Raw genomic sequence first — 13,543 nt, forward strand, 5'->3', positions numbered from 1 at the left:
AATAAATCACACCAGGTTAGCATCTAAACCCTATCTCAGCATATAGACTCTTTGGACTGCCATGACCTACAAGAGAGTCATTTAAATGCACAAGTTATGTGTGTCTATTAGTCTCAGCAGGGCTTCATTTATTTGAAAGAGAAATACCAAAAGAGCGACTCAATAAAATGTTTGCCTGTTAATACTTCCTGCAGCTTTGATCCACCAGAGTAGATAGATTAGTCCCACCTTAAAATCAGGCAGATGATTATCAATAGCATTTTCATTCCTTCCTCCCCTTTCCTCTCAACATATCTCAACAATTAAACATGAATAACACAAGCCATAACAAATATTCGCAGACATTTGTTGCCTACATACTGATGGTTAGATGTCAGCACTGGTGGGTCTGGGCTACAGGAAGGAATTACCAGGTAAGGAATCCTCTTTTCTGCAGTATAATGGGATCTAACTTGCATCCCCAGCAATTTTTAGTAGGTTTGGGAAGAAAATGGCTGTTACATTAAAAGGACATGTGGGACAGAGATTCAGAAATCCCAATGCCATTGTGATCATCTAGTCTGACCTCCTGGTCACAGAGATTCACCGAAGTAATTCCTGAAGCATACTTTTTAGGGGAAAAAAATCCAATCGTCACTGAAAAATGGCCAGGAATGGAGAATCTACCACAACCTTGGTAATTTGTTCCGCAGGTGAACTACCCTCGCTGGTAAAAATGTATGCCTTATTTCCAGTCTGAATTTGTCTAGTTTCAACTTCCAGCCAATGAATCACATTATAACTTTCTCTGCTAGACATTATTAAATATTTGTACTTTTAAACTGTGATCACGTCACCCCATAACCCTCCCCCTTTGTTAAGCTAAACAGATCAAGCTCCTTGAGTCTCTCTCTGTGGGACATATTTGCTAATACTTTAATCATGCCTGTGGCTATTCCCTCAACCCTCTCCAAATTTATCAACGTCCTCCTTGAACTATGGACCCCAAAACTGGACATGGTATTCCAGCAACAGTCACAGAACTGCCAAACACAGAAATAAAATACCCTCTATTCCTACTCAAGTCTCCCCTGTTTATGCATCCAAGGATATATCGCATTAGCCCTTTTGGCCCCAGCATCACACTGGGACCTCATATTCATCTGATTATCCTCCATAACCTCCAACTCTTTTTCAGAGTCACTTCTTCCCAGGATGGAGTCCCCCACCCTGTAAGTAGGACCTACTTTCTTAGTTCCTAGATGAATACATTTAGCTGTATTAAAACAAATTGTTTTTATGTGCCTAGCTTACCAAGTGATCCGGTTCGCCCAGCATCAGTGATCTTCGTTATTCAACACTCCCCCAACGTGCATGTCATTGGGGAACTTTATCAGTGATGATTTTGTTTTCTCTACCAGGTCATTGATCAAGATGTTAAACAGCCCAAAGGCAAGAACCAATCCCTGCAGAACTCCACTGGAAACACAAGCACTCAATGATGATTCCCCATTTACAACGACATTCAGACCTATCAGTTAACCAGCTTTTAAATCTATTTAAGGTGTGCCATACTAATTTTATATCATTATAATTTAATCAAAATGTTGTGCAATACCAATTCAAATGCCTTACAGAAGTCTAAGTATATTACATGACAGGAGATGTAAGCTTGAAAGATAAGCATTTTGCCATCAGAGACTCCTAAGCCTTTTCCCCCTACTCTGAAACTACAGAATTTGCAGGTTTCAGAGTAACAGCCGTGTTAATCTGTATCTGCAAAAAGAACAGGAGTACTTGAGGCACCTTAGTGACTAACAAATTTATTTCAGCATAAGCTTTCGTGGGCTACAGCTACAGAATTTGCCTCATTTGCTGCTGTTGCCTGCACAGAAGGCCTGAGATACTATTTCTTGGAATGCTGCCTCCTTCACGAGCACTTGATGAATCGGTTTCCAGCTAAGCCAGTGAGGTTGTACTTGGGGGGGAGGGGCGCATAAAAAGAGCTCAAGTACACAGATGTCACTACCCATTTCAAAATGATCAGCTATTAGTTGCTACTTATCTGATTTCCACAAAGAGAAGGGAGCAATCCACCTGTCTACAGAGGTGCCATCTAACGCACAGAAATGCAATAATACATCTTTTCTATGTAACTACGCTGAATTCTTTTAGTCCCCAGCTGTGCCTTTTTTGGAATGTTGTTCTTTTGGGGGGGTGGGAGGGAGCATTTCAGCCCTCCATATCATAGACATTCTGCTTTACAGTAACATTGGCCAGGTGAAAACACTCTGGCTCTCAACAGACCATGTGCAGAGTTAGCACACTGGAGGAGCCTTGAAGCATGGTGCTCCAAGAACACACAACCAACCAAACAGGTAATGAAACAAGCCCACCTCTGCAATGAGTGAAATTGCTTATTTCCCTTTACAATTAAGACTGCATATCAATTAGCACACAGTACATCCCAGTCACAACACACTTTTGACAAATGAGACTGAGGTAATGCCATTTTCTTGGCAGCTTGGTTATAGAAATGTAGGGGTATTCTATGCAAGAGATCTACAGTTTATTCCTGGATATAAGCGCTCAGATCTCATTCCCACGACCATTGCAAGGCTGGCTTGTGGCTAAAAGGCCTTTATTTTGTTGAATACTGTGTGCAAATGATATTGTCTTTATACCAACAATTAGCAGCAGTTAGATGCTACTACGTTTCTCTGATCTATGCTAGTAAAACACTCAGCCTCTAGTATAATCAAGTTTCACTGTCCCCAGTGGCTCCCACCACACTGATTAGTAGCAGAACTGGCAGCGTGTCCCTGAGATAGTAGCCAGGATAATAGAAAATACAAATTAAAGACTTCTAGTGTGACTAGGGGGACAATGAAATCTTCTGGTTCTCCAAGTGACTTAAAGAAATGCCAGTTTAACTGTCCATCAGTAGTGGCTTTCCATGGGAATTACGGTAACTTGTAGCAACTCTTAGTTAGAAAGCTCACAAGTTTCAGAAATCTGTCAAACGAGCTTCTACCCATAAAACCAAAGGCAGCCAATGGTGTAAGAACAAGTAGTAGCAAGTTTGTCTCCAAGAGGTGCAAAAAGAAAAAGAGTTGGGACTCTGGAAAGAGATAGTGAGACAAAGAATATTAAGAAAAAGTTTAGAATGTAATACCTCTGTTTTACAAACACACACGCACAAGACCATTTTCAAACGCCATTCTATAAAGCTTTGGGATTCTGGTAACAAGATAACAAACATGAGAAATCCTCACTGACATTGTAGGCATACAATTCTCAGTTGTCAATTAGTTCATTTTATTGGAGACTGAAGAGCACAAATCTTCAACCTCTCTATACATCCTGATTTCGTAGAATCATAGAAATGCAGAGCTGGAAGGGACCAATTCTCCATTTTTTCAAGGCCATTTTGAATTTTAATCCTGTCCTCCAAAATGCTTAAGATCCCTTTCCAGCTTGGGGCCATATACAAATTTATAAGCACGCTCTCTGCTCCATTATCCATGGTGTTACTGAAAATATTGAATAGTCCAGACCCCGAGTGACCTTGTTAGTTATGTCCTCCCAGTCTGAGAGCAAACCACTGACATATGGTCTTTCAAGCAGTTGTCCACTCATCTTATAGTAGTTTTATTTAGACCATATTTCCCTAATTTGCTTATGAGATTGTCATGGGGGACTGTACCAAACACCTTACTAAAGTCTAGATATAACTCATCTACTTCTGCCTTATCCCCACCCCACCCCAGCTAGTCTGGTTACTCTACAAAGGAGGATTGTTATGGCACGATTTGTTCTCCGCAAATCCACGCTGGCTATTTGTCACCTTATTATGCTCCAGGTTTGAACAACCTGGTTAATAATTTGTTCCAGTATCTTTCCAGGTATTTACAGTTACTTGGCTCCAATGAAGAACATTTAAAATTCTTATGTTTGAATATTTTAAGTGGGTAGGAGGCCTTGGGGAGTGCAGCTCAGTATACTCTAAGTATAAAACAGATACAAATAAACTAAATAGGAGCGAGAATCTGTTACACGAGGGAGATTGCAGATGGAGAATTAGTTGTCTATGTTCCCATCTTCTGAAAACAAACAATAGAGAAGGGCACAGGAATTAGGGTGGGGACACTGCACAGTTAGCCCAAGTGATTGGCACCCAGATCTGAGCACTCAGGTTACCCTAGCCCAAGTGTGAGCATTGACACAGCAAAGCCCTACCCGTGCTACTGTGTCCTCACTTTTCTGCATTTGTCGGTGGCTCTCTGGGGGAATATCCTGTGACTGTGTGTGCTGAGATGCTCTAGCATTCTTTCTGAGTCAATTGTGGGAGAATCAATAGCAGGAAGGCAATGGAAGACTATTAGTATTTGAGTGATTTAGTATTTGTCTGTACCCTCACAGCAAAGAGGTTGCAGATAGAGATAAAGCACGCTCAGGCTTTAATTCTGTGCAAGCAATCACAAGTTCAAAGTGCAAATAAACCCTTGCTTGAGGGTTGTGCATGTGGATGGTAGTGGGGTTTGGGCAAAAACACATGTGGAAGCACAGGCTAAGATTACAGTGTAGACATACCATAAGAGTGTATTCTGATGCAGTTATCTGAAAAGAGCAGACATTTCTACATGAACTACATAATTAGATCGATTCATTTCTAGTATTTCTTATGTTTCCATTAAGGCTAATTAGTACATTGGACAGACGTATTCTTTTAAAAATATAATTTTAAAATCATAATTAGAAATCCTAATATATAGAAATTACAGTTAAGTGTCCAACCACATTTTTATATATATATATATATATATATAATATATATATCTATATATATATATATTAGTAGAAAGTATAGTCCAGCTCTCTCTCAAAATAGCTATTTACGTTTTGTTTTTCATATATACCATCAAGAAAGCCATCAAAGAGGAAGCGAGACTGTATATTTGCACATATTTTCAGCTCAATCCTGTTTTCTCTGAAGTTAATGTGGTTTTTGCCACTTATTTCAATGGAACAGGATAGCACCAGGTAAGTATATGGCAACATACCTTTGCTTGTATAGTACAGCTATAGGTGTATAAACACAACCAGAATCTTTATCTGCTTATTTCAGAAACTTGTAGAAATTTAGATTTTTAAAAGCAGGTAGTCTCAAATAATCCATTAAAAAGCACCTAACGAGTCATTCCAAGCTCATAATTTTCCTACAGCAATATTTAGATAATTTTCAGTAGGACTTAGTAATTATTGTAACAGGTAGATCCAATTAGAAAAATATTCCTGAGGAAAGAAGAAAACAAATGGAAGTTCAGTTGTGACAAAACGCTGGAGGTGTTAGGTCTTCCTTCTCAATAATTATATACAATAGTGCAATATTTTATTTGTCAAGATACTTTGCATTTTTATTCTTAACAATAACAAATGCCAACACCAGCTGCCCCTCACATGGGATTTTCTACGTTCAGTTATCACAGTACTTCTAGCACACATACGCAAAACCCCAATAATATAAACACAAACATATCGATAGACAGAATAACTATTGTTTTTAATATGTGTGCAGACACACACAGCATGAAAACGTTCACACTATATGTAAAATATCAGAGTAACCCAAAGAATCTACCGAAACTGCCAACAAATTTTTTTTAAGTTGGTCATATGTTCTTATTTTACCTAATATTTCATGGTACCTCAATGAAATACATCCTGCCTGCCCAAAACACTTCTGATTAAAACAGAAGATATTTGAAAGATCATAAACACTTGTAGCAGTAGGACTGCAGACGCCCGCATGAATGTTTTCACTCAAGATAAATAAGGCTATGGCAGCTGCTGTCTACAGTCTAGGGCCCATGCCCTATATCAATCAAATACACACAAACTAGCTTAACTGGAAGAGTCTAGAAATTATTTTACCCTAAGAGTTTTAACAGGAAAAACTTTTCTCCCCAGTTTATGAAATCATTTCTGCACCATAATTTATCATCATCATATGACCTATCAAAACAAACTTGTAAGGAATGAATAAAAGTGACACCCCACTGAAAAACATTGTCTGTGTAAACTAAATAAAGAAAATCTTTCATTCTTAAGTTGTTTTCATTGTCCAGCTTTCCTCCACCAGGTAAATGTGCCTAGTAAACTGCCTTCACCCAGAACATTTCTGGGTTCACTAGAAATACTGTCAAGAAAGTAAGATATATCTTTTAGAAAGTCTTATTTAAGGAAACCTATTTGCAATAACATTTTAAATCCTGTTTAGATTGAGTGCCTCTGCAACTGTCAAAGTACACGACTGACTGACTAACTTTATGTGGGGCTAAACTGATTGCCATGGGTTCACTCAGTAGCAAGCAGCATAACTGGTTTAGAAAAATCTATAATTTATACCCAAAACATAAATGTACTGTTACAATGGAGGCCAAGTTCAGGAGAGATATCAGATTCTTTTCTCCAGTTTAACAGAGATGGGCACTGTTGCAGGGACAATGAAGTGGGGATGAACAACCTTTTGGGAAGTTGCACAAATCTGTGTCCAAATCTTCCTCCACTGTCTGATTTATGGACGCATTTATGGTGCTGGAAATTAACCAGGGATAATGAGTGGAAAATGGCAGTTTAGACGTAGGACTTGGGTGATATGGAATAATGGTTTAAGATGAAGAGCTGTGTGCAACCCACTGGATGTTGGGTGAGGGTGTCTAAAGAGTATCAACTGTACTTGTAGAGGAGAAGAGAGGGGGCCTGACCCAAAACCCTGGATGTAAATAATCCCAAACTTTGGAAAAGTTAAAACTGGAGTAAAACTTCACAGTGGCCTTTTTCTCCCAAAATCAAACATCCTCAAATCTTCAGGAAAATCTGTGTCCAGATAAGAAGTTTACACTTCAAGGCCCAACTCTAATGTAAACAAGATAAAAACTTCTCAAAAAAAAAAAAAAAAAGAAAGAACAAATCTTTTAACATATTGTTGAGTGTGATAGTGAAATCTAAACAAAAGGAGAAGAACTAGAGGTGTTTTCAACAGGCATACACTGAATGTAAAATATTCACAGGCTGCAACAAACACATTTAGCACTTTATACAGACAGGGTTGTGATATGGTATATAACAGAAGAGAAGAATTTTTCCCACAAAGGCTGTGAGGGCTAGTTATTCATGTCCATGTGTTAAAAATGTATACTGACGTGCTAAAAGAAAGTTATTTTGGAATAATTTCAGACTGTTTTTGCTATAAAAGCTGCAGAGTCATCTATAGTCTTATTGTATTTAGCAGCTGTCTTTCTGTACTACATTTCACTGAAAGAGACCACAATGAGAATGACAACACCACAAGTAATAAAGACCAAAAGCCGATCTTGTGAGTTGTTTTCACAGCTGGAGATAGGGTACTTACTATTCTATATACAGCATCACTGAGCTTAGAACTCAAGTGAGCAGTGTTAAATTGCACGGCAAAGCAATTCAAGCAATGACTCCCCATGCCCCCGTAAGTTTTACCCATGCATGGGCCTATGAAGTATGTTTCAAAACACATTATAGAACTTAATCTCTCTCTCTCTCTCTCTCTCATATTACGTGAGAAATAGGCAGTATAAGAAGATTTTATATTATCTTTCATACCAAGTTATATTACAAGATATTGTAATAAATTATGCCTAAATTGCATTTATAGTATTTGATCACATTTCATTATGAGACTGAAAGGACAACGCAAAAAGTTTTTATTTTATAGAAGGTCAAGAGCAAAAGCATTCTTTGAAACAAAACAATTCTCACTGCTTGGTACTGAGAAAACAAAATTGGTTTCTTTTCCGATTTCTGTCCCCACAAAGTCCTGAACTGCTAGCATACTTAAATTTCATTTTTATATACATTTTAAAATAATATGGAAACATTAAAGCATTTGTTTCAAAATTGTACTCTTTGTACAGCAGGATTTAGCAAACTCAAAGAAATAGAGCTAATAGTGACACTTGGGCTTTCCATTCCAATTTGTTAAAACCCTTCAGCTGACATAACACTGAGTTAAGCAACATGTGAGACATTAGGACTCCAGCAAAACATTGCACTGGAAGTAATCATAACTGGAAGCAAAACTATTTTAAGTTAGAGTTAGGGATGCTTTACAGATTGTTCCAGAGACATGTAGATCTTACCAGTATTAATGAGTGAAATTCTTCAGTCATCTAGAATTCAGAAGCTTTTCTACATTACCATTTACATTTTGCTAGAACACAAGGGGAAGCATTTTCAGTACGTTACTTACTGTGGCACTAGTCACTGTAGGCCCAGAGGTATCAGGGCTGTCTTCATCAGAAACTTGATTTTGTTCTTCAGTACCACGGGTTACAAGAATTCTGAAGTGTTGCTGCCTTGTGTTTTGATCTGGTCTGATTTTAAACAAGCATTCCTGTCCTTGAGGAATCCTCTCTACCGAATTGCTTCTAGATATTTCTGACCCATTTCTGCTATTTCCATGCAGTTCTGAATTCCCTTCATCTTCTACAAGGCTAATTTGTTCTGGTCGCGGCTGGACAGGGTAGGAAGTACTCCTCTCCAGCCGTATGCGAGGATACCTGACCAATCTATTCCCTTTTGTTCCAGTAAAGCCAAAATTATAGTCGCTTCCTGTACCACTTGCCTGTGATTGCTGCAACTGGAAAACAAACAACTTTTTCCCTGAATTTGCTGACGTGTCTGGCAGATGCTGCAAAGACCAGCGTCTGGGTTCAGAGGCAAGGGCGTTATCCTGAACCTCGGAACCAAAGGGCGATAGCATAACCTGATGCATATCTGCACTTGAAGCACGATGCTGAATTCTTACACCACTTATGTTTAACCCTGAAGCTGCTTCACTTGCTTCATCTTCTTCAGCAGTCGTTGCAACATCATCATTCTGGTTATTGGAAGGAATTGTACAAAATATTCTGTGATTACAGGAAACAGCTCCATTAAGCCGTTGCCCAGTCTCTTCAGGCATCCTAGGTGGAGAATTCTCTGAGGTTACTTGTGGACTGCTTGGAGAAGAAGAATGGCTGTCTACAGGGCATGTGTAATGCTCCCTGAAGTCTGAAAATTTACATGAAAGAGTCTCCTCAGGAGACTCTGGGGCTCCACACTCATCAGCACAGCCGTTCACAGCTTTGCGCTGAAGAGAGATCTGCATAGATGAGCTCCTTGTTGGACGCACATCAATATTGTTCAGCAGCTGAGGAATAAACATAGATGTGCTTCTTTTTAAGGAGCCCACTTCTTGCAAATCACCGCCACCATAATCCGCTCCATGTTGGGAGAAAGGATGAGGACTGTTTCTTCTTGGCAAAGTGTGGAATGCCATGAAAAAGTCATCTTCTCTCTCTTGGTCTAGGATCTCAGATTCAGGGGCCGTGTTGCTTCGTCCAGAGCCAAAATGAAACCGCAGCCGATGGGCCATGGTTTAACAAAGAGAAGAAAGAGAGTGAGAGAGAGAGAGAACAGCAACAATTCAGGCACTGCCAGAAGTTAAAAAACAAAGACAAACTCCAAGAAAAAGTGTCCCATCTGCCAAACTGTTAGCACTGCAGTACTGATAGCGACAGATAGCAGAAATAGCCCAAGTGGCAAGCAGCATTCCAGGCATGATTGGATAAGAGCAATCAGTGCTCCTACACACTGTGACATAGGGTAGGATGGTTGGAGTCACATGACCTGGTTCCCCCTCTCCACTGCAAGTTAGTTGTGTGTGTTCTTTTTTTTTTTTTTAAATACCAGCAAGAGCCTGAAACAGCACCTTCACAGCTGCTCCTTTTCCATCAGAAAAGAGCTGCCCCCGCGGGAGAAGTCTCACAGCTGACTAAGGCAGCAAGCACACTCGGCGCTGCTATAAATCTAAGCCACATCACATTCACAGAGCACTTTTGTACAAAAATGTTAACTGCCACAAAAGCACTTTAAGTGTTAAAAGTTCAAGTGGACTTCACAATGCAGATTAAGAATAAAACTGGTTCAAGTAGACAAATTCAGGCTTCAACTGTCAACCCCCTAATGTTACAGCATTAGACTACCATGGTAGAACATAAATAAATATTAGTCCATGGTTACACTCTAGGATTTTTTCATCAGTTCTTTAAAAGATTAAGTAACAAACTATTCACTCTGGAAAAAATCCAGAACTTTCACATTACCATGGTAAACACAGCATAACCTACTCATCCTACATACAGATCCTTTTCTTCCCTTAGAAATTGCAACAAAGAAACCTTACATATGACAAAGACTTCACAGACAAGGATAGCAGCAGAAATGAACAAGATGGCAGGAGACAGTTTCTTTTTCAGTTTTACCAGGCAGCAAAGACGAGTGAAAACTGAAGAAGGGTATGCATGTAGTTTTGTAATGATTTGACTTAAGCGCCGTACAGAAACGCTGCCCAACGCTGGCAGCCTTCCAATGAGAAAGTTAGCAATATTCCCGTCCGATTGCCAGCATAGAGTATAGCTATGCTTGCTAAGAGCCAAAAGATCTCAAAAGAACATCATATGGGTTACAACCAAAAATTGAAGTAAACATCCCAATTCAGCCCTGCCACACTGCAGAATCTCAGTGTTTAAAAAGGGGCTGTCACAGCTGAGGTGTACTGAAATTTTAGAATATTTTTGCATGAATCAGAAACAACATCCATTTAAACAGAAATTTTCTGTACAAAAAGAGAGACAAACTAATTCAATTCAACGAGTGACAACTTGGTCCTATGAAAGCTCCAAAGAATTAGTTTTTTCAACAGCTCTACACTTGTAGGTGTAGGGTCAATACTACATCTAGACATTTAAACAACTGTTTTACAACAGCTTGTTTTCAAATACAGAAAACCACCAAGTACAAGAGAAATTGAAGCTGGTTAAAACGATAAAACTGGCAAGGGCCAGTACAATCCTCTATTGTTTTAACTGGACTATGAGCCAACAATGAGAAAAACATGGGTATTTGCTACACAGTAACAGCACTGTAGATTGCTTTGTGCAAGCACAAGTGTTAGAATTATTTTAATACACTTTTCAGACAACAACCTGTTTCTGTGCTATTTAAGTAAGCAAGTCTCTCTTTTCTCAAACTAAATTTGCAACCACAGTCTGCCGTGGCCTGGATTGGGGGGAACGGACTGCAATCTCGAACAATTCTCTGGTGGTTTAGGAACAAGATGAACAAGCAAGAAAATTATTCTTGGGGCAAATCTTACAAATGTAAGCTTTACAAGTAGGTATTTATTCCCAGCATAAATTGTAACAGAAAACAGGCAAACATAGTAAGTTCTTTTGAATCCTAAAAATATACTCATGCTACAGAAATTAATCTTAGAGTACTCAATTCAATACTCCCTCATTCTAGGCACATAACCTGGAATCTTAAATACATATTTAACCATAAGCGCTCTTTTTTAATACATACATTGGCTCAAAATAAAAGGGTGCAAAGTTACCATACACTAGTATGAGAGAAGGGAAACTGCCACCTCTTAGATGTCCCTGTGTGGTAATGGTTAAAAAAAATGTCTTTTTAACCAGTACCACTATACTGCCACATATTGGTTTGACTGTGCACATCACTACCCTCTGCTGGTTCACATAAAACTTGTTCAACTCTTCTGATATTATTCCACTATGCTGGCTGGCCTGCAAAGAGGATAAGAAGCTAAAACTAGCAAGAGTTAATCAATATTCTCTACTAGTTCAAACGGTGGAGGCCTGGGTTTGTGAAACAGATTAAATGCCTCTCAGTACACTGATCACCACAGAGTCTCTATATATGTTGCCACCCTGCCACGGATTTGTTACTGTACTTCCTCACAACATTAAATGAGTGGCCCTCTAGATTTTTCCCCTCAAAAAAGGTTACCTACACAGAGTTTATATCTTTTTCCTTGCATTACATTAACATTTGCTTTGATGGAGCGGAAAGAAAAAAAAATGTACCTCAAGAGGTTTTTTTTTGTTTTGTTTTTTTTTTAACAACAAAAGGATATTCAAACTATCCAAAATATATCTGGCATATTTTCCCCCCAATATAGTAAGCAAGTTTGGTAGAGACATACTGTACTTATCTAATTTGAAGGAACTGAATATTTTGTGCTATAGCGCCACATCCTCTATTATAAAAGTGTTCATAAATACACTGTTAGTGGGTCTCACAGTATGCTATTCCACTAACACAGCTTTTTAAAATTTCCACAAAGTACATTTATAAATTGTGATTACATTGATGTCTTACATCAACTAGATCCAAAATCAGACCTTAGAGATTTTTGCTTAGACACCTATTTAACTTAATCAAAAATGGCAAAGAAGATTTAAAAGTAAGTAATTGCATTATGCCTTCCTAAATGTCCCCATTGCATAAGACAACTTTGGCTCAAGATGAGTGTTAATAATGTTCAGCCAGTAAAATAGGAGAACTTCCTGCTTTATATACTTCACTTGACTTTCCCTAGTGTACATATTTACACCACTGAAACAAAATAAACTTTAATTTAAGGTATGCCAAATTTCCAGGAACTACGATTCCGGAGCTATGTTACTTCTATGTTTAGTTGTGTAATTAATAAAACACAAAGGGGAATACAGTAGTACACTCACCAATCTGTTTTCGTCAAACACTTCGAACAGGAGTCTATGATTAGTTGGATTTACCTATTAAAAAAAAATATATATATATATAGTGTTACTTCATGTTCATTATCTTTATGACATAAACCATTCACGGGTACAATAATTTGCTAAATGACCAATCCAAGGCAATAGGAATAGGGCTGACAAGACTAGTATATATCTCTAACGATACCTAGTGTGTAAATACACATTTATGTCCTAAATGTACAACTAGAAATGTTCTGGTGTTCAATATGTTTTTACTTACAGCTGTTAATAGAACACCTAGTATACTATATCCCTGTTCCTTAAGAAAGCTTCAAAGAGGCAGAGACATTGTATGGATGTCACATGGGGCTATAGGGTCTTTCCTGCGTCACAATTAAGCTCTGAAATTGCAGTACCAAGAAACAGAATTTTTAAAGGATATTCCCCTTTGTTATGGATTCTCAACATGCCATTCAGAATTCTGCAGTTTCTCTATTTTTCAACCTCTGCCCACATCCAGTCAGTCACCGTTCCTAGCCCATTTAACCACATATGCCACTTCAGAAACACTGCTGAGGAGGTGAGAAGGAATACCCTGTGCAAACTTTTCTAAAAGTATCAGAGAAATTAGTACACCTCCAGGATGTAGTTTCCATGGACAGACATTGAACTACATAGATCCCCTCAAAACAATCAATGATCAAGGAGGCAATGAGGCCACCAACGAATAAGGACAAGTTTCTATGGTCGTTAAATCCAGGTTAGTACATTTTTCAGGAAAGCTTTTGTAAGACAGGTGGCTACGCCCAGTCCTATATTTGAGGCAACATGAAGATATTCTGAAATAGGCAGACACTTATGTGGGTTTGTAGACAGGGGGAAATCCCCCAGATTGAACTAGCGCAAGGAGCTCTGAAATAGCAGAGTGCACACAA

At 38.6% G+C, this 13,543-nt stretch overlaps 1 protein-coding gene across 11 annotated transcripts in view; it reads right to left on the bottom strand.

Annotated features, from left to right (window-relative positions):
- NEDD4L (NEDD4 like E3 ubiquitin protein ligase) overlaps positions 1-13,543 on the bottom strand; it is a 362,300-nt gene that overhangs the window by 166,703 nt on the left and 182,054 nt on the right. For 6 of the 11 annotated variants that reach the window (XM_030565980.1, XM_030565979.1, XM_030565982.1 and 3 more), the window contains one exon: positions 12,609-12,662. In XM_030565980.1, the coding sequence (XP_030421840.1) occupies positions 12,609-12,662 (54 nt within the window). Of the gene's footprint in view, positions 1-8,266; positions 9,838-12,608; positions 12,663-13,543 lie in introns of those variants that run through there. The other 5 variants (XM_030565974.1, XM_030565975.1, XM_030565977.1 and 2 more) reach the window with 5 other exon arrangements.

The sequence above is a fragment of the Gopherus evgoodei genome, chromosome 6 (assembly GCF_007399415.2).
Source record: "Gopherus evgoodei ecotype Sinaloan lineage chromosome 6, rGopEvg1_v1.p, whole genome shotgun sequence".
In the NCBI taxonomy this organism is placed as follows: Eukaryota; Metazoa; Chordata; order Testudines; family Testudinidae; genus Gopherus; species Gopherus evgoodei.